Consider the following 22,762-nt stretch of genomic DNA (forward strand, 5'->3'; position numbering starts at 1 on the left):
GTACCCTGTGGCCCTGCGTCTGGGGGTGCTCCAACTTGGCATCACGAACAGGATCTACTTAAGCCTGAAGAATCAGGTCGTGTGCGCCTTGGAACTGTGTCTGAATTGTGCTTGAACCGTGATTTATTGCAAAGACTGTGTATTGTCGCTTGCCGCCAAAAGTGCCCGCCAAAATCCGCCATAGCTTCGTGGGCAGAGTCCGCCGAAAAGAGTGCGGAGCGAGGAGACGCGGTGAGGTGCCGACTCCGGAAAAGGAACCCCGACGCCCACCAGGTTAGCAGAGGGGAGGAGCGGCCATGTCTGATTCGGGAGGAGCGGAGGCGGCAGCCGCAGACTCAGGGGCACCTCCAGGCCCCGCAGTAGACGCAGCCGCGGGCCTTGTATCACCGCCGGATGCCGCAGAGCTTGCCGCCCCCATCAGCCCGCCGGATACCGCCGCGGCTACGGCAGCCATCATGCCCTTCTCCATGCCGTACCTACCTGGAGCAGCCTGGCTCCCGCGATACTCTGGAGAATCCCATACATTAACTGATTTTAAAGAAGGGATTTGTAGCCTGCTCGAGTTTTATCCCTTGACGGAGCCTCAGAAAGTTCATATGATAACCGTCCAACTCTTTGGAGCGGCTCTGAGAGAAGTGAAGTCCTGGCCCGCCGCGGATAAGAGAACTGCGCAGCAGGTCTTTGCAAAGCTCAAAGCCACCTTTGACACCCGCACCGCTACGGAAATTAAATTGACGTTCTATGGGTGCAAGCAGAGGCCGCAGGATAGCTTACGGGACTATGCCCTTAATCTCCAGGAGGCACTGTGGGCCATCAAGCAGAGTGACCCAAACAGCATGCAAGATGAAGATAAACTCCTGAAAGAGCGGTTCATCGAGGGGCTCCTGTGCAGTCACCAAAGGGCCCAACTGCACTTCCTGGCCATGCAGAATCAAGACCTGACTTTTGCGCAATTCAAAGATAAAGCCATCCAGGCGCCACCAGAGGCATTACAGCTGTGGAAGGAGAGGGGCAAACTGTTTATTCACGATGGTAAACTGTGCCGGAGAAGCATCGACCCACGCACTCATGAATTGGTATGGCAGATTGTGGTCCCAAGACAAGATGTGCCAATGGTCCTGGGAAATACCACGATGGGGCAGGACATTTCGGATGGAGGAAGCTAGAGAGGCTACTCCGAGGGAGGTTCTACTGGATCGGCATGAAGAAAACCATCGAGAAGTGGTGTAGAGAGTGTGGCCCATGTAGCCTGCACAGGAAGGATCGTGACAGCCAACGGGCTCCCTTGCAGCCCATCCTCACCAAACGGCCGCTCGCGCTAGATCACGTGAAACTAATACCTAGACGGTCAGGTTATATCTACGCTCTCACCATCGTGGACCACTACTCCAGATTTCTGGTAGTCGTGCCGGTCAAGGATCTAACGGCTAGGACGGCTGCCAAAACCTTCCAGCAGTACTTCTGTAGACCCCATGGGTACCCGGAGAAGGTACTGACCGATCAGGGGCCAGCATTTGAAGCGGAGGTGTTCCAGGAGTTCTGTAATTTGTACGGGTGTAAGAAGATCAGAACCACACCGTACCATCCACAAACCAACGAGATGTGTGAGAAGATGAACCAGTTGGTGATCGACTTATTGAAGACCTTACCTGTGGAGGAACGGAACTTGTGGCCAACAAAGTTGCCGGACCTGGTGGATATGTACAACCACATCCCGGTGAATTCCACCAACTGCACTCCAGCGTACCTGATGCGAGGAAGGTCTAGCAAGTTACCGCTTGATCTGGACATGGGGGTCCTGACCCCCGAAGATATCTCGCCAGATGCGGATTGGGATACAGAGAGGCAACAAAGGTACCGCAAAGTACAGGAGTGTGTGGAAAGGAGTCTCGCTCAAGCCAGAAGCCAGACAAAAACAAGAAAGAGACTACAACCAGCATGCTCCTGCGATTCCCTTGTCACCCGGTGAGCAAGTCCTCAAACGGTAGAGGAGACTACACAAGCTTGATGACCATTGGGAAGCGGAACTGTATACCATCCTGCCATCTGACTTCGACAATACGAAGGTCTGCCTCATCAGCAAAGATGGAGGGGAAACCTCAGCGGCAGTATCCAGGGACCACCTTAAAATATGCCCTGACAAGCTGAGAGATGGGGAGACAGACCCCGGGACGTCTTCCCCGTGGAAGAAGAGAAGATGATACACACTGTCCTTGGCGATTTTCCCCAGTCTTGGACTCAAATAAATCAGGCCATTGTGGTACCGGTCCTAACGTTTCGTCAACCGAAACCGCCAGAACTAAATGTGGTGCCGGGTCATCTGAGCCCGCAAGCACAGCCGACCCCACCGGAAGATGCCATGCCGGCAGTTGAACCGGCAAGTCCTCCCTCTGCTATCAGTGAATCTGCCATGCCCACCACTAGTAGCAACAGCCCTGAGAGCTCCAACATGCCAGTGCTACCTAAGCTTACTAGAAGTGTAGCTAGGAGACAGTGCACTACACCAGCGATAGCAAGTGCAGCGGGCCCTGTTAGGCCGGTAGCAACTCCTGCACTGCGGAGGTCCACGCGTAGCACCAATAATCAAACTCCCCTTCGCTACAAAACTTGGAAATATTAATGATAGCTGTCATTTGGTTGGAAGTGTTTGTGTAAATATCTTTGTTATAAGTTCAAAACAATGGACAATGGAGTAATGGACGGTGAATTGCTCCAAAACTTTCAAAAGGGATCCCTTTGTTTACCCGGGATCCCTGCTGTTTCAAGTTTGCACCCACTGAACTGGGAGTCATGAACTGTGCATGACCAAAACTTTCGCAACTTTCAAGTGTTCTCACCTCCCATAAAGGGAAGCACTGTTATATTTACTTGTTCATAGTGTTTAATTGTTTATAGTATTTCAAAATTTTGTGTTTTCTGCTAACGTGTATTGTTCTTATTTTCCCAGTCCGGGAGTACTGGATTTAACCGGGGGGGAGTGCAGCGCCCCAGAGTTCTGGTTGTTGCAGTAATGTCGCTCTGCCGCTAAGGAGGGTGATGTTACGTCTGATTGCACTAAAGGAGTTCACCTGACCAGGTATCACACACACACTACACTTCACACTCCGGCCACCAGTGGGAGTGGTTCTATCTAGTAGGCCACTCCTCACGCTCTGGTAAAACTGGGGGTTGGACAGGAAGTTAGGGAGAAAGCAGCCCGGGAGAGTTCGGGAGAGGACCTGTCAGGGGTGGGATCCTGACAGTGGCCTAGCAAAAAGGACAGATCGTTACGGAGCCGTGCTTGAAGGATATAGCGGCAGGCTTCTTAGAAAGGACACGAAGCGAGGTGTATTGTGGAGAAGTGAGAAGCGAGATCACAGCACAGAGGAGAATAGAGCCAGTATAGAGCCTTAAGATCGTGGCAACATCCTACTGAGGCCCGAAGCCGGTGGCCGGGGCACCGAGGAAGTAACAGATTCTACGCATTACTTCGAACTACGGCAGGACAGTTAACTTCAGGTTGGTTGTCTCACCCTTTTACACATAACGAAGACAATGGAAGCAATTGTGGGAGAGGGGCGTCTCTAGGGTCCCAGAATAACTCCAGGCCTACCCCGTCATACGGGTGCATCCTAGCCATATCATCTGGGGGACGGAGAGAGAAAGAACATCAGAAACAGACACAACAGTTGTGAGGACTATCCCGTGGTGCTCAGCAGGGAGGTACTACAACACACAGGCGCTAGAAGGTAGGCACTGATTTCCACCTGCAAAGGGAACTCTGGATGTGCCTTCGGACCGGCCGGTCTCAGCCAGCCCTGTTAGCAGTGCTCTGGATTGCGGATCCCGAAGCCTTCAGTAAAGAGGTAAAGAGACTGCAACCCTGTGTCCTCATTGTTATTCATCGCACCTTGCACCGCACACCATCATCACACCTTTCATTGGACGCCCCTTAGCAGGGTCACGGACCGGGTCTAGCCACCGTGACAACCCCAGGACCGAAACAGAAGAGGCCCGGTACCGAGTACCCCGCGGCCCTGCGTCTGGGGGCGCTCCACATTCTCTTCCATGGGCATCAGAGGTCTGCTCCAAAGATTCACAGAATCTTTGCATGCATAATTTCACTCGTCTTGGAAGAGAGGTAGTGGCCCCCTTAGCTCTTGGACCCCTGTACAGCTGCACAGGTTGCACCAGTGATTTGTCTGCCCCTAGATGACATTTCATATTAGGGTGGGGACCGAGTACTGACCGCAGTCCCTGCCTCCTGATGATGACTCCTCATTGTTTGAGTATCCCAGCATGCAATTGAGAGTGTCAAACGGAACATCATACGTAAAAAAAAAAAAAATGGTAGGTAAAAAAAAAGTAATTAAAACAATTAGATTACAGAGGACATGATGAGGACTTTTTAATTAAACCTATTAGATTATTACAATAAATAGTTTAAGATAAAAATTATTATTAGTTTTGGGTCACCCCTAAGGTGCATTGGCTGCATCTAAATGTACCTATAAAGGGAACCTGTCAGCTGCTCTAACTCCCTAAACCACAACCATGACTGTATTGCACTATTTTTCAATCTTTTCATTAGCTCCTTTTTGTTGCTTATTGGTTAAGTGTAAAATTATAGGAGTTGTCCACTACTCCGACAACCCCTTCTTAACCCCTTAATGACCGCCAATACGTCTTTTTATTGACCTGAGATATAAGAGAATAGCCTCCCCATACAGGTGACAATCCAGCAGCTGTCCACTATAGCTGATAACTTGCTGTATCACCAATGATCAGTGTTGTAACCATCCATATCTGTTTAACCCCTTAGTTGCTGCTGTCAAAAGTGACTACATCAGATAAATGGTTAATAGATTGTGGGGGCTTCCGCTTTAATCTAATTGACACCCTGAGATCATGATTGTGTGGTCCTGATGTTTGCCATGGCAATTCATGACCTAGTAGATGACTTAGGGTACCGTCACACATTGAAATTTTCATCGCTGCGACGGCACGATTCGTGACGTCGCAGCGTCGTATAAGCATCGCTCCAGCGTCGTAGACTGCGGTCACACGTTGCAATCACGGCGCTGGAGCGATGCCGAAGTCCCCGGGTAACCAGGGTAAACATCGGGTAACTAAGCGCAGGGCCGCGCTTAGTAACCCGATGTTTACCCTGGTTACCAGCGTAAACGTAAAAAAACAAACCGTACATACTCACCCGTCGGTGTCCTTCAGGTCCCTTGCCGTCTGCTTCCTGCTCTGAGTGCAGCCGTACAGTGAGAGCAGAGCGCAGCACCGCTGTGATCTGCTCTCACTTTCCGGCCGGCACTCAGAGCAGGAAGCAGACGGCAAGGGACCTGAAGGACACCGACGGGTGAGTATGTACGGTTTGTTTTTTTACGTTTATGCTTGTAACCAGGGTAAACATCGGGTTACTAAGCGCGGCCCTGCGCTTAGTTACCCGATGTTTACCCTGGTTACAAGCGAAGACATCGCTGGATCGCTGTCACACACAACGATCCAGCGATGTCAGCGGGTGATCAAGCGACGAAAGAAAGTTCCAAACGATCTGCTACGACGTACGATTCTCAGCAGGGTGTCTGATCGCAGTAGCGTGTCAGACACAGCGATATCGTAACGATATCGCTAGAACGTCACAAATCGTAACGTCGTAGCGATGGAAATTTCAATGTGTGACGGTACCCTTAGAGTCTCCCGGTTATAGCAGCCGGTTTAGAAGTTAGCGACATTTAGGTGATAACAAAACACTTTTTCATTTCTGTTATGCCACTTTGCATTAATTCCTGAAAATCACCTGAAGGGTTAATAAACTACCTGTCAGAAGTTTTCAATATGTCGAGGGGTGCTCTTTTTAAAATGGTATCACTTTTAGAGGTTTTCCAATATATATATATATATATATATATATATATATATATATATATATATATATATATAATATTTAGAGTTATTTCAAATTTCTGATTTTTTTATAAACACAAAACGGCGACCTAAATTTACTGATTATCATAAATTATAATGTGCCACAAAAAAAAACAATTGCAAAATCACTGGGATTTGTTGAAGCATTCCAGAGTTATCAGCACATAAAGTTACATTGGTCAGAATGTTTTTAAAAAATGGCCTGTCACTAAGGGGTTAAGTACTATTATTTTATTCCTCCCAGTAAAACAATAACACTTATACTCACCTGTGGTGCTGGCGCCATTCCAGGCAATCCCTGTGGCAATTCAGCTTTTGCTTCACTGTCGCCTCCTTTGGACGTAACTGACATCCACAGGAGGTGAGGGAGCAGCCGCAGTCAGTAGTGATTGGCAGCCGGATCGTGTGACATAGCCATGTGACGCAATCCCTGGAAGAGCTAGCGCTGACACCGCTGGAACTGCCCCCTGCCTTGGAGGTCAGTATTTGTGTTCTCATCATCCAAGGGGGAACATAGGGGTTAATAATCGGTTAAAACTGTTCTATGTAAATCAGGGGGTAGTGAGTTCCCTGCACTAATCCTCCCTCTCATCTTGTAAGCACAACCTGTGGGCCTGGGTGACAGGAATTTAAAGATAAATTTTACCACCAGCTCTTTGCAGACTTTGTGGCTTGCCGAGTCCAGTGTTGCTGCTGCCTCTCTGGTAGTCGGGGTATGTACTTCATTGCATGTTTCCAGAGAAGTAAAAAAATGTCCGCATGCACAAAATTTGCAAAGAGTCAACGGTGAAACTGTTTAGGAGGCTAGGGTAGCAGTCAGGATCCCTTTAATGTGTATTGGGGGCTTCACAGACTGTCAGAAGGAACAGCACTGACCTCTTCACATCTTATCACTATCTTCAGTTTGTAAAAGCCATTTACACAGGGCACACGATTTAACCCTTTCACTACCTAGATAAAAACACCATTCTCAAAGTCAGCTGTAGGGAGGCAACAAAAGTGTTAAATCCGCTGTCCTGTGCAGACCTCTTCTATAAACAGAGAGAGGACAGTGATAAGAGAAGTGAGAGGAAGCAGCAGCTCAGAGACAGGAGCTGCCAAAGGGCAACTGCTACACACAGTTTTAATCCCAGGTCTGAATGTTGGAGGGGCATGTATTCTTCAGAGCTTGCTGGCCCTGGACCGTCACCCTGCTGCTGTTCTGTATATACACTCACTGGCCACTTTATTAGGTACACCTGTCCAACTTCTTGTTAACACTTAATTTCTAATCAGCCAATCACATGGCGGCAACTCAGTGCATTTAGGCATGTAGACATGGTCAAGACAATCTCCTGCAGTTCAAACCGAGCATCAGTATGGGGAAGAAAGGTGATTTGAGTGCCTTTGAACGTGGCATGGTTGTTGGTGCCAGAAGGGCTGGTCTGAGTATTTCAGAAACTGCTGATCTACTGGGATTTTCACGCACAACCATCTCTAGGGTTTACAGAGAATGGTCCGAAAAAGAAAAAAAATCCAGTGAGCGGCAGTTCTGTGGGCGGAAATGCCTTGTTGATGCCAGAGGTCAGAGGAGAATGGGCAGACTGGTTCGAGCTGATAGAAAGGCAACAGTGACTCAAATCGCCACCCGTTACAACCAAGGTAGGCCTAAGAGCATCTCTGAACGCACAGTGCGTCGAACTTTGAGGCAGATGGGCTACAGCAGCAGAAGACCACACCGGGTACCACTCCTTTCAGCTAAGAACAGGAAACTGAGGCTACAATTTGTACAAGCTCATCGAAATTGGACAGTAGAAGATTGGAAAAACGTTGCTTGGTCTGATGAGTCTCGATTTCTGCTGCGACATTCGGATGGTAGGGTCAGAATTTGGCGTAAACAACATGAAAGCATGGATCCATCCTGCCTTGTATGGAGCATCTTTGGGATGTGCAGCCGACAAATCTGCGGCAACTGTGTGATGCCATCATGTCAATATGGACCAAAATCTCTGAGGAATGCTTCCAGCACCTTGTTGAATCTATGCCACGAAGAATTGAGGCAGTTCTGAAGGCAAAAGGGGGTCCAACCCGTTACTAGCATGGTGTACCTAATAAAGTGGCCGGTGAGTGTACATCGCCAGCTCTTGCTGAGCTGGCTGAGTCACTAAGCATGATTAAGCTGACTAGCTGCATTGGCGTCATTCCCTCCTTTCTCCTTCATCTATTGAATATGGATAGGAAGAAGCAAAGTTCAAGTCACCACTGGAGTTAATAACTGCTCAGAGCAGGAATATAATAAATAGGTCACAATGGGGAAGGTTTGCATGTGTGTCCCTGGAGTAAAGAAGCGGCCCATCTAGCATTTGCCAGAATTGCCAGATGGCCAGTCCGACCATGATGAGCACACATACCTGATCTGCTCACTCAGCCTGATAGATTACTGAGCAAGCCCATCCCCGGGTTTACTGCTAGGCACAGTGACTGACTCAGCAGCCAAGGAGAGTTTTCTCATTTTCTTGCTTTAACCTTGCATTGTGCCCATTTGTAAACCTGTTGCGTTGGGTGAGCAGATCAGTTATATGCTTTGGCGTTATTGCCACTCAGCCGAAGCATGCATACGTGTGCCCTATTGTGCCTAAAATAGGTGATGGCTGCTATTTTGGAAGTACTCAACTAGTATTCCCTAATTATAGTGTTTCATAAATAAATGTATTTAGTATTTTTAATACTAGATTATTTTTTATTTCTGAGACTGCCTTTAACCAGTTCAAGAAACCATCATATTATCCCATTCATGACCAGGCATATTTTCCTGTGTATTTTTTTTCTCATATGCCGTTTAAGGAACTTATGAGCATAATTTGTATGTCATTTTCATATCCGTACATTAACATAAATGTTGCTGTTTCTGAAAGGGAATCTGTCAGCGGGTTTTTGCTTTGTAATCTGACCTATTGTAGGAACAAAGACCCTGATTCCACTGATGTAACACTTAGTATATTGGGTCCAGCAGTTATGATAGTCACAGTTTTCTTTGCTGCAGATTGAGCAGAGCTCAGTTGTTAATGCTGCCCACACCACAGTTTTCTGTGTACGTTCTATAGTGACAGACCGCTAATCAGTGTTATTAGTACCAAAAAAATATTGTCGGAGTGTAAATTGAGTGTAAACCAAAAAGGATCAAAAAGAATACCCCTAAAATATAACCTTTAATTCAAAATGGGTAAAATTACCCTATAGAGGGTCAGGAGACAGTAACAACCTTAACACTATAGATTTAATACTCTCATACAATACTAAAAAGGATAGAGACTAATGTGGTGGTGGGGGGGGTGATCTCTCCCTGCTCACCCTACCTCACAGCGGAGGTTGGCACCCTAAATTCGACATGGCGCCCCCGCTCACCGACGGCTCTCCCTTTAGACCCTGAGGGGAAACTTAACAGAGAAACACCAACACCTATAGTTCCTTAAAGTGCAATTGTGCAAAAGTGCTTATCAAGAGACTGCATCAGTCTGTTTTGGGTAGTTCCCAGACTTTCTTAGGGTTTTCAAATTCACACAAACCCTGGTAAATTAGGTGTGCTAGGGGATAATTTGTGCACAATACCAAGAATAGAGACAATTCTCAAAATAACAATAGCTATTTAATTCTTATCCTTGTTAACTCTTCATCAGATAATACATAACAAGGTATAACCAATAGCCTATATGTGCATCCTCAAGATATGTTATTTTGATATCTTAGCTGTTGTTGTGCAGAATTGTAAGAACATTGATGAGAACCTGATACCAATGGCAGATCTCTCGGATTTTCAAAGAGGCCAAATTGTTGGTGCTCTTATGGCAGGCGCTAGTGTAACAGAAAGTGCCCAAATGCTTGTCGTGTCAAGAGGTACTGTCTCCAAAGTAATGACTGCGTTTGAAAGAGAAGGAAAAACGTCTGCAGCAAAGCACAGGTCCGGCCGAAAGTCCAAGTTGACTGAGAGAGACCGTCGGACTCTAAAGCGAATTGTGAGAGAGGATCGCAAGACCACGGCTCCGAAAATCACTGCTGAGCTCATTGAACACCTACAGAACCCAGTTTCCACGAAAACTGTTCGTCGGGAGCTGCACAAATCTGGATTCCACGGAAGAGCTGCAATTAGAAAACCGATGCTCTCAATGACAAATGTTTCCAAGCATTTAGAGTGGTGTAGAAACCTCCAGAATTGGTCCGTCGAGCAGTGGAAACATAAACAAGGAAGAAAAAGACTAGACCAATAACGGTATGCACACCCATAGAATATACAAAATATCAAAAACTTTTATTACACCTCAAAAGGACAAGTACACAGTAAAACCATTTAAAAAGGCCTGGATACAGAACCATAGGCCGCCACCCCTGAATACATGTTACAAAAAAATGATAATAACACACATGGATAAAGTGCTTAATATTAAATATATACAATGTCTCTTGTTTATGCAGATAGTATTTCAAATCACAAAATAATACATGCCACAACCAATGAACATACACTGACCAGTAATCAGTTTGCTGAGATTCTATAGACAGAACATCAGAACATATCAGTATAGAGTTTTAAATGAGCATGCTCACTGTCCTGTTCAATGTGAAGAATATAAAGGCATAAAGTGTTAAATGGGCATGCTCTTTGCCCAGAATAGTGATCACAGAATAATAATACATGCCAGCAGTGGAAACATGTGATATTCTCAGACAAATCATCGTTTACCCTATTTCCGACCTCCGGCCGAGTATACCTTTGGAGACAGCCGAAAGAAGCATTCCATCCAGACTGCCTTCTCCCAACCGTAAAACATGGCTGAGGTTCTGTGATGATCTGTGGTGCTATTTCGTGGAGATCCGACGGGCCAGTGATATCCCTTCATGGAAGAATTAACAGCCGAGATTATTTAGGCATTTTGGGCGACCAAGTGCATCCAGTGGTTCAAACACTGTTCCCGGAGGGGAACACATCTTTCAGGATGATAATGCACCAATTCATAGAACTAGAATCGTTAAAGCATGGCACGAGGAACATTCTAATGAAGTTGAGCACCTCATCTGGCCCCCACAATCCCCAGACCTCAACATTATTGAGCATTTATGGTCGATTTTAGAGATTCAAGTTAGACGTCGATTTCCGTAATCGCTGCAAAGGGTGGACCTACACCATATTATACTAACTTTTGTTGATGTTTCCATTATTTGGTTCAACCCCTGTATTTGCCCCATATAATGCTGCACAAATGCTGATTATGGCCCCATAAGATGCTCCATAGAGATATGTGCTCCATATGCTGTTGCTGCAATAAAAAAAAAAAAATGACATACTCACCTGTCGTCACTCAGGCCCCCAGCACTTGCAATATTCACCTGTCCTCGTTCCACCGCCGGGCACAGCTGTGTCTGACGGATCTCTGCACTGACGTTCAGGCAGAGGGCGCGCACTAACCACATCATCCCGCCCTCTGACCTGAGCGTCACAGCAGAGGACACGGAAGATGGAGCGGCGCCCGGCGGTGGAACGAGGACAGGTGAATATCGTGCAATGCTGCTCACCCTCCCCATTATACTCGCTCCCGGCGCGGTCCCTGGCAGTTTGCCTTATGGCCTTCTCCGGTGCCGGCAGCTTCTTCCAGCGTTGAACGGTCACTGATACCCCTCATTACAGTAATGAATATGCGGCTCCACCCCTATGGGAGTTGCGTCCATGTTCAGTACTGTAATGAGCGGTACCATGTGACTGCTCAACGCTGGAAGAAGCTGTCATCACCCGGAGACCATCAGAGATGCAAAGATATGCTAGGAGCAGGTGAGTATGTCACAGCAGCTGCTCCCCCTCCCCACCGAACACCCTGGGACAGTGACTCGAGTATAAGCAGAGAGGGGCACTTTCAGCCTAAAAAAAAATGGGCTGAAAATCTCAACTTATACTCGAGTATATACAGAAAATCAGTACAGCCGTTATAAAAGAGAGCAAAAAGTACAGGGTCAGCATTGTGACCCAGTGGTTTGGCTTTTTATTTTCCAGCATTGTTGTCTAGTGCAGAGGTGTCAAATTGCATTCCTCGAGGGCCGCCAACAGGTCATGTTTTCAGGATTTCCTTGTATTGCACAGGTGATAATTTAATCACCTGCACAGAATGATTCCAGCACCTTGTGGAATGCTAAGGAGATCCTGAAAACATGACCTGTTGGCGGCCCTCGAGGAATGCAGTTTGACACCTCTGGTCTAGGGTCCACGATGACCGATTTTTATGAAGTTTGTATGTTCTAGCCATGTAAATGATACATTCTTTCCTTTTCCTGATCGTAGATTTGTATGGATGAGTAATAATGTGTTATTGTACGGACACATGACATACAACTACCTTTTTATATTTGTAAAGTCTGGATAAAGGGAAATTCCATATTTTAATTCATTCTTCTTTTGTATTTTTCCCCTGCAGCTAGTGTACCATGTATTGCAGCTAGGGGCATTCGCAGTCCTTGCAATTTTAATTATGAGACTGAAGTTATTTTTGACACCCCACATGTGTGTTATGGCCTCCCTGCTGTGCGCTAGACCGGTAAGACTGTATCTGATGACGTGTTATTAATTCATTTATGAATTCATTCTTTAACATGAACTTATTGATATCACCACCTCTGCACAATCACAGACTGATAGGAGTATGATCAATTTCACATTTTTTCTCATTTGCACATGATATTCCACTCTATGGGCAGTTTTAGACATCTGTTTATTATGGTCTAAGCTTTGACCATGATGTACCATCTAGCTGTGGATTTCCTGATCAGAGCTCAACAACCTCATGTATGCTTATAAGAATGTTGAATTTGAGTGAGGAGATCCGTGAGCAGTCTGTATTGGGACCAAAACACGTGGATGTGTGAATCCGTTCTTAATTATTACTTTTCCTCTGCTTCTTTACTATTTTATACCATTTGATAGACTGGAAACTCAAAACAGCAGATATCTATGCCTAGCATGAAAATGCATTAGGAAGGTTCTGCTGTATTTTCTTGGGCAGAAGCTGAATGTATTGCAATTGAATATATCATCTTTTTCATCAAACATGTTTTGTTGTCTTGTTAGCCCCTTTTTGTCAGCCTTCAATTGGTTTTCCAAGCTCGTTATTTTTTTCATCATCACGGCCCCCAACAGATCGTGTAGTCAAGATTTCCTTAGTATTACACGTGAGAGAATCTGATGCTATTTCTGATACCTTAATAATAATTCCATCACCTGTGCAATACTAAGATCCTGAGAACGTGACATGTTGAGGGCCATGAGGACTGGAGTTATGGAAGACTGCTATAGAGCATTTATGTGAGGAGGTAGAATGTTTTATTCAGAGTAGGTCAGTGCCTCCATCTAAGCCCACATTCACACTAGCAGTATTTGGTCAGTTTTTTACATCGGTATATGTAAGCCAAAACCAGGAGTGGAACAATCAGCGGGAAAGTATAATATAAACACGTCACCACCACGTCTGTATTTATCACCAACTCCTGGTTTTGGCTTATAAATACTAATGTAAAATACTGACCAAATACTGAACGTGTGAACATGGCCTTATTGTGAGAAGCTATCCTGTCCACTCCACATCGGCCAATATTCCTACAGGACAATTTCTTCACCTATTGGAATCTCTGCAATGTTGATTGCTGCAATTATTAAGGCCAAAGGATTTCCACTGCTGTACTGAATTTATGCCTCTAAGGCCGGCGTCACACTTAGCGTAGGGAAATACAGTCTGTTTTTTACGGCCGTAATGCGCAGAAAAGCTGCTGAACATTGATCCGTATTCAATGCGAGGATGCAATTTTTTTCTCCAAAAATTATCCTTATGGCATCCGTACGGCGAGATTTTCTCGCCGGCTTGCAAAAAGGACATAGAATGGATCCATGGGCTCAGATATTCGTAAAAACATATATGCAGTCTATATACTCCGTGTGTGTGTATATGTATATATGTATATATATATATATATATATATATATATATATATATATTTATCAGTGAGACACACATATATACATATAATTTTACACACATACACTTCTTACATTAGTAGTGAGGGATATGTAAAAATCTAATGGATATGAAATGGTTTACTGTATGTAAACCATGTTTCATATCCTGTCTGGTTTGGGAAGGAGATAGCAAAAGCCGGCAATTGAATTACCGGCTTTTCTGCTATCTGGCGCTGTATTAAATATATATATATAAAGTCATGGCCAAAAGTATTGACACCCCTGCAATTCTGTCAGATTATACTCAGTTTCTTCCTAAAAATGATTGCAAACACAAATTCTTTGGTATTATTATCTTCATTTAATTTGTCTTAAGTGAAAAAACACAAAAGAGAATGAAGCAAAAAGCAAAACATTGATCATTTCACACAAAACTCCAAAAATGGGCCAGACAAAAGTATTGGCACCCTCAGCCTAATACTTGGTTGCACAACCTTTAGCCAAAATAACTGCGACCAACCGCTTCCGGTAACCATCAATGAGTTTCTTACAATGTTCTACTGGAATTTTAGACCATTCTTCTTTAGCAAACTGCTCCAGGTCCCTGATATTTGAAGGGTGCCTTCTCCAAACTGCCATTTTTAGATTGCTCCATAGGTGTTCTATGGGATTCAGGTCTGGACTCATTGCTGGCCACCTTAGAAGTCTCCAGTGCTTTCTCTCAAACCATTTTCTAGTGCTTTTTGAAGTGTGTTTTGGGTCATTGTCCTGCTGGAAGACCCATGACCTCTGAGGGAGACCCAGCTTTCTCACACTGGGCCCTATATTATGCTGCAAAATTTGTTGGTAGTCTTCAGACTTCATAATGCCATGCACATGGTCAAGCAGTCCAGTGCCAGAGGCAGCAAAGCAACCCCAAAACATCAGGGAACCTCCGCCATGTTTGACTGTAGGGACCATGTTCTTTTCTTTGAATGCCTCTTTTTTTTTCTCCTGTAAACTCTGTGTTGATGCCTTTGCCCAAAAAGCTATACTTTTGTCTCATCTAACCAGAGAACATTCTTCCAAAACCTTTTAGGCTTTTTCAGGTAAGTTTTGGCAAACTCCAGCCTGGCTTTTTTATGTCTCGGGGTAAGAAGTGGGGTCTTCCTGGGTCTCCTACCATACAGTCCCTTTTCATTCAGATGCCGACGGATAGTACGGGTTGACACTGTTGTACCCTCGGACTGCAGGGCAGCTTGAACTTGTTTGGATGTTAGTCGAGGTTCTTTATCCAACATCCGCACAATCTTGCGTTGAAATCTCTTGTCAATTTTTTCTTTTCCGTCCACATCTAGGGAGGTTAGCCACAGTGCCATGGGCTTTAAACTTCTTGATGACACTGCGCACGGTAGACACAGGAACATTCAGGTCTTTGGAGATGGACTTGTAGCCTTGAGATTGCTCATGCTTCCTCCCAATTTGGTTTCTCAAGTCCTCAGACAGTTCTTTGGTCTTCTTTCTTTTTTCCATGCTCAATGTGGACACACAAGGACACAGGACAGAGGTTGAGTCAACTTTAATCCATGTCAACTGGCTGCAAGTGTGATTTAGTTATTGCCAACAGCTGTTAGGTGCCACAGGTAAGTTACAGGTGCTGTTAATTACACAAATTAGAGAAGCATCACATGATTTTTCGAACAGTGCCAATACTTTTGTCCACCCCCTTTTTTATGTTTGGTGTGGAATTATATCTAATTTGGCTTTAGGACAATTCTTTTTGTGTTTTTTCATTTAAGACAAATTAAATGAAGATAATAATACCAAAGAATTTGTGTTTGCAATCATTTTCAGGAAGAAACTGAGTATTATCTGACAGAATTGCAGGGGTGTCAATACTTTTGGCCATGACTGTGTGTAATCTGTATTTTTCTCGCCCCCCATAGACTTTCATTGGCGGATTTTTTGCGCAATACGCTGACAAACGCAGCATGCTGCGATTTTATACGCCCTTAAAATACAGCTGAGAAATATACGGCAGATAGGAGCTGCCCCATAGAGAAACATTGGTCCGTGTGCAATGCGTAGTTTTTGCGCTTCTCATACGTCCGTAAAACTCTCTAGTGTGACGCCGGCCTAATTTATGTGAGCAGTGTGTGCTTTATATGGATGGATAAATAGGATATTTTCTACAATATAAAACATATTAACCCAACTAAGCTCAGAGTTCCTAAAAGCAGCGTATACTAGATTTATTTTTTATAGTGTTGCATAACAAAATACTTTCACACTTTAACAGGTATATTGACTTTTTTGGCTTAGATAGGCAGCTGGCACAGCAGATGTTTGGTTTAAAAGACTGAAAAATTCTTGCGCTGCTGAAAATCAATTTTCGGAAGACAATAGAGAAACTGATAAAATCTAATTGAGAAAAGATACGAACCCCAAAAATATTATGAAGAAACTATCTCAATAAAATGCACTTGATCTTTCCAAAGCATGTTAAATGGAAATTGATCCACTGACATTTCACTAACTAATTTGATTTGTGTAAAGCTTCCGCATTTTGTCCCCTTCGGTCTTCTAGAATTCTGATATATATTTTATTTTTACATTTTGTCTGAATGTTGGTTATTTACCAGATATTGCCTCCAATTATGGGAACAATTTTCTATGCAAGAAAAAAATCTTATATATGGTGTGTTCTGTACATAGATTTTTATCAAGTGTTATTTTTTATTTTTAGAAATTTGCTCTATTTAGAGGGAAAAAAAGTAAAAGTAGAGCTTTAATAGCCTTCTGCTATAACTCCCAGGATTAGAGAAGAAATCAGGAGCTAGCCACTTTACTGCTCCGAACAAACATTCACAGCACTGTACTGAGCAGGAAACTCTATTGTAAAAGTAATCTCAAGTCCTGTAGACCATAGCTGTAGAGAAAAAGAAAAGTCCTGGCTGCCATGAAGACTGAACTGGATGTACAAAGGTCCCGGTTCTCATGTGTATGCCTAGTATGGTGCATTTGTAGTATGCCATAATGGGCAACTGTGCATATTTCTTCCCCACATGTTCAATACGCCAGCACATTATTAATGAAATATACAATGTATGTGCGGAGCGCCCCCACCCCGCCGCAGGGCCGAGGGGTACCCGGAGCCGGGCCTCTGGGATCTCAGTCCTGGGGTTGTCACGGTGGCTAGACCCGGTCCGTGGCCCTGTCTGTCAGTGGGGACGTCCGTTGCTTATAGGTACTGTTAACGGTGGTGTAGCGGTGCAGTTGTGGGGTGCAGGTCGCGGTAAATAACGAGGACACCAGGTTGCAGTCTTTTTACCTCTTTACTGGAGATCTCTCGGTCCTCAGTCTGGAATCCGGTCCACCAGGCTGCGCAAGTCCGGCCCCGCCTTATCACATCTCTGTCATCCCATGCCGGAGGGGATTGTTGTATTTTCGGTGGACCCATCGGCTCGGCCTCTTTCCGGCCTTTCCACTGCAGAATCAAGCACTGTCTATATTGTTCCCACGTAAGCACCGCAAGAGTGGACCCGTTCTCCTGGGACCCATCTGTCCCAACCCAGGGGCTGTCCCACCGAAGAACTACTCCATCTAGACTCACATCCACGGGCTCTCCCACTCTAGTCGACAGCGGTGGCACCATCCTCCCCAGGTCACCAGGGGATAACACCATTAACCCTGCCGAGAAGGGTCGACCTTTACTGAGATGGAGGTGGGTCGTGGAAGCGGACTCGTGAGGGGGAGCAGGGGCGTCTTCCGTACCTATGCCTGATGTGGTTCCACCGATGTCGATCCGGTCCGCTGACAAGAACGCTGGAGTCGGCTGCTGCCCGGACCGCGGCTCTTCCGATGCGGCCCCCGAACGCTGCTCCGCTCGCTGTGGTTCCTCCCCCACGGACTCCAAGGTCAGGGTTGGTGGACTCAGCTCTGCTATCTGTTCCAGGAGTTTCAGGTCCTCCGGCTGCAGGGGACATAAGTCCGTCTCTGGTGAAGAGGGGCAAGCCGGAGTCGCATCTTCCTCGCTCAGGCACTTGCTGTTCATCATCGCTGCCTGATAGTCGGTGGCAGTGCATGCACCTGACTCCGCCATTTCTCCGAGGTCGGGCTTCTCCATCTCCTGCTTCCCGCCGTTGCAAATCAGGAGGTTGTCTTCTGCTTTGGGGCAGGTCATCTCCTTGCAGCCCGAAGCGCAGAGGGCGGTATCCATTTCTCGCGCCATTCTGGTAGTCTCCTCCCATAGCACGCCCTCCTTCTTCTCCAAAGTAGCAATGGCGGCGGCTTTTGGCGGGAACTTCTATTGGTCAGTGGTAGCACACAGTCTCTCAATAAAGCTACAGTTCATGCACAACAAATCACAGTCTCTAGGCACACATGACCTGATTCTTCAGGCTTAAGTAGATCCTGTTCGTGACGCCAAGTTGCGGAGCGCCCCCACCCCGCCGCAGGGCCGAGGGGTACCCGGAGCCGGGCCTCTGGGATCTCAGTCCTGGGGTTGTCACGGTGGCTAGACCCGGTCCGTGGCCCTGTCTGTCAGTGGGGACGTCCGTTGCTTATAGGTACTGTTAACGGTGGTGTAGCGGTGCAGTTGTGGGGTGCAGGTCGCGGTAAATAACGAGGACACCAGGTTGCAGTCTCTTTACCTCTTTACTGGAGATCTCTCGGTCCTCAGTCCGGAATCCGGTCCACCAGGCTGCGCAAGTCCGGCCGGTCCAATGGCACCTCCAGAGTTCTCCTCACAGGTGGAAATCAGTGCCTTCCTTCTTAGCGCTTGGTGTTGTAGTCCTTCCCTGCTGTGCTTACGGAAAGTACCCCACAACTGTTGTGTCTGTTTCTTAAGTTCCCTCACAACTCGATTAACTGATCTTCTGCTAATCTTCCGTCCCTTCCTGATGTTACAGTCAGAACGGCACCCGTTTGTCAGGTAGGCCTGGAGTTCTTCCGGGACCCTAGAGACGCCCCTCTCCCGCAATTGCCCCCCAAGACTTCATAGGTGATATGTGGTAGACAGCCCGCCTGAGACTGACTGTCCTGCCGCTGTTTGGAGTATGGCTTAAAGCTGTATATTATTCCACTCCCTCGGCGTTCCGGCCACCGGTAATGCGCCTCAGCAAGGTGCTGCCTCTTTCAACAAAACCCCTGCTGGTATTCTCCTTCTGCTTGATTTCGTTTCTCACTCAGCACAATCTATCTCGCTTCTAATCCTTTCTTAGGGCACCGCCGCTATTCTGAGCAGGCACGGTCCCGTTACGTTCTTTCAATGCCAAGCCTCTGCCAGGATCCCACCCCTGGCAGAGACCCTACTGTCTCTTCCTCCACAACACCCTCTCTCACTAGGTGTTGCTTCGTTCGATCCAGTCAGCCTTCTCTACTAACTTCCTGCCTGACCCCCAGTTTACCCACTATGGTGGGGAGTGGCCTAATGAATAGCACCCTTAGCTCCCCCCGGAGGCCCAGCTGTGAAACATATTGGTGTCTGTGATACCTGATTGGAGGAACTCCTTCAGTGCCATCGAACGCACCATGGCTCCCCTTAGTGGCGGAGCCACAGTACTGCAACGACCAGGACTCTGGGGCGCTGCACTCCCCCCTGGTTAAACACAGTACTCCGGGACTGGGAAGAAAACAACAATACAGGTTAGCAAAAAGACATACAAATTTGTTGAGTGCAAAACAATAAGCATACTTGAACAGGCTTCCCTTTATGGGAGGTGAGGACACTTTAACGTTACAAAACATAATCAAATATCATAGCAACAGGCTACAATTAACTCTCATTACCCAACCGGGTATTCTACTAAGTGCAAATGCTGGAACAATAAATTAACATTGCCTTTAAGAAACATACACTCTTAGTTTATCAAAGGCCTTCCTATAATCACATTACAGGGCAAGGTAACTTCACATTCTCCTACTTTGAACCTGCAGGACCGCCTGTCCCTATGGCACCAGACCTACTGCCTCTCCTTTCTTTTACAGGACCGCCCCGTTCAGCCAGGGCCTACTGCCTTTCTCTACTATACATAGTATAGACATAACATTCCTTTCAATTTGAGAGCATGGAGCACACTCTGCTTGGCTCCTATAAGGACTCACTCACTAACCCCTAAGGGTCTACTTTCTGTCCTTAGTAACGAACTAACTTTCTATGGGGACGCAGGGTTTACCTTCTATCCTCACCTTCGTTATTACTTCTTTACTTTCAGTTAAACGGAACTCTACATCTACCCCTACGGGCTTTCTGCATCTTTCTCTTCAAAGAACATTATCTAGGTTTCACATTTTAAACAAATTAAACACACATAACTTTTCCATGAAAAACAGTTACATTTCCTTCAAAGCATTATCTCGACATTACTGTTCTAAAACAGTATCACTTTCAAGTTCAATTCTAACCTCCCCTTTAAGAGGAGATCAAGTCTTTCTGAGGTAGCTCTTCTTCTCAGCCTACCAGTCCATGCAAAGGCTCCGGAATGGTATCTTCGCAAAATGTCTTTAAACAAAACCAGTAGGAAGCACCTTTAAGAAGGTGCAAACTATTTACAAGAAAGTTCAAATCATGCACAGTCCATGATTTCGCAGTTTGTGTAACTTTGTGCAAAACTTCAAGAAAACAACAATAGTGACCCCGGGTCAACAAAGGGGTCACCTTTTTAAAGTTTACCCTGGACGGGTTTAGCAGCAACTTAAAGAACAAACAGTAACTATTTACATTTTCAGGTTTCCGAGGTTTACTCTTGCTCAGGTGGCTTGGGCTCCTGCCCCCCGGCCACTGTGGTGCCAGTGTCCGCGGTTCGAACGTGCAGATGAACTCGACTGGCCAACTCGGTGGCCGCTACCAGGCGCACCGTTGCGATGGTGACAAGGTCGGGTGCTCCTGGGACCAGGTCCGAGGTGGTAAGGGTCGCGGCTCCAAACATACACCGCCGAACATTCCGTGCATACCACCCGAGCGGGTTCTGGTGGCGGCTGTAGGTCACCTGATCCCCCTTTTGCAATGGTTCTCCACTTCGGCCACAGCAGGGAGCCCTCACGTTACAGTGCGCAACAAAAACGTCGGTATCCAATCCCGGCTCGTGTATGAGGCCCCACCCCCTTCTTGCATGGTAGGCCAACACAGTGCCCCGCCTTATCACATCTCTGTCATCCCATGCCGGAGGGGATTGTTGTATTTTCGGTGGACCCATCGGCTCGGCCTCTTTCCGGCCTTTCCACTGCAGAATCAAGCACTGTCTATATTGTTCCCACGTAAGCACCGCAAGAGTGGACCCGTTCTCCTGGGACCCATCTGTCCCAACCCAGGGGCTGTCCCACCGAAGAACTACTCCATCTAGACTCACATCCACGGGCTCTCCCACTCTAGTCGACAGCGGTGGCACCATCCTCCCCAGGTCACCAGGGGATAACACCATTAACCCTGCCGAGAAGGGTCGACCTTTACTGAGATGGAGGTGGGTCGTGGAAGCGGACTCGTGAGGGGGAGCAGGGGCGTCTTCCGTACCTATGCCTGATGTGGTTCCACCGATGTCGATCCGGTCCGCTGACAAGAACGCTGGAGTCGGCTGCTGCCCGGACCGCGGCTCTTCCGATGCGGCCCCCGAACGCTGCTCCGCTCGCTGTGGTTCCTCCCCCACGGACTCCAAGGTCAGGGTTGGTGGACTCAGCTCTGCTATCTGTTCCAGGAGTTTCAGGTCCTCCGGCTGCAGGGGACATAAGTCCGTCTCTGGTGAAGAGGGGCAAGCCGGAGTCGCATCTTCCTCGCTCAGGCACTTGCTGTTCATCATCGCTGCCTGATAGTCGGTGGCAGTGCATGCACCTGACTCCGCCATTTCTCCGAGGTCGGGCTTCTCCATCTCCTGCTTCCCGCCGTTGCAAATCAGGAGGTTGTCTTCTGCTTTGGGGCAGGTCATCTCCTTGCAGCCCGAAGCGCAGAGGGCGGTATCCATTTCTCGCGCCATTCTGGTAGTCTCCTCCCATAGCACGCCCTCCTTCTTCTCCAAAGTAGCAATGGCGGCGGCTTTTGGCGGGAACTTCTATTGGTCAGTGGTAGCACACAGTCTCTCAATAAAGCTACAGTTCATGCACAACAAATCACAGTCTCTAGGCACACATGACCTGATTCTTCAGGCTTAAGTAGATCCTGTTCGTGACGCCAAGTTGCGGAGCGCCCCCACCCCGCCGCAGGGCCGAGGGGTACCCGGAGCCGGGCCTCTGGGATCTCAGTCCTGGGGTTGTCACGGTGGCTAGACCCGGTCCGTGGCCCTGTCTGTCAGTGGGGACGTCCGTTGCTTATAGGTACTGTTAACGGTGGTGTAGCGGTGCAGTTGTGGGGTGCAGGTCGCGGTAAATAACGAGGACACCAGGTTGCAGTCTCTTTACCTCTTTACTGGAGATCTCTCGGTCCTCAGTCCGGAATCCGGTCCACCAGGCTGCGCAAGTCCGGCCGGTCCAATGGCACCTCCAGAGTTCTCCTCACAGGTGGAAATCAGTGCCTTCCTTCTTAGCGCTTGGTGTTGTAGTCCTTCCCTGCTGTGCTTACGGAAAGTACCCCACAACTGTTGTGTCTGTTTCTTAAGTTCCCTCACAACTCGATTAACTGATCTTCTGCTAATCTTCCGTCCCTTCCTGATGTTACAGTCAGAACGGCACCCGTTTGTCAGGTAGGCCTGGAGTTCTTCCGGGACCCTAGAGACGCCCCTCTCCCGCAATTCCCCCCCAAGACTTCATAGGTGATATGTGGTAGACAGCCCGCCTGAGACTGACTGTCCTGCCGCTGTTTGGAGTATGGCTTAAAGCTGTATATTATTCCACTCCCTCGGCGTTCCGGCCACCGGTAATGCGCCTCAGCAAGGTGCTGCCTCTTTCAACAAAACCCCTGCTGGTATTCTC

At 47.1% G+C, this 22,762-nt stretch overlaps 1 protein-coding gene across 2 annotated transcripts in view; it reads left to right on the plus strand.

Moving 5' to 3' along the window:
- DPY19L1 (dpy-19 like C-mannosyltransferase 1) overlaps positions 1-22,762 on the plus strand; it is a 272,489-nt gene that overhangs the window by 217,865 nt on the left and 31,862 nt on the right. For both annotated transcript variants that reach the window (XM_077269279.1, XM_077269278.1), the window contains exon 18: positions 12,354-12,473. In XM_077269279.1, coding sequence (XP_077125394.1) covers positions 12,354-12,473 — 120 coding nt within the window. The remainder of the gene's footprint in view (positions 1-12,353; positions 12,474-22,762) is intronic.

This window comes from Ranitomeya variabilis, chromosome 6 (assembly GCF_051348905.1).
Source record: "Ranitomeya variabilis isolate aRanVar5 chromosome 6, aRanVar5.hap1, whole genome shotgun sequence".
Taxonomy (NCBI): Eukaryota; Metazoa; Chordata; class Amphibia; order Anura; family Dendrobatidae; genus Ranitomeya; species Ranitomeya variabilis.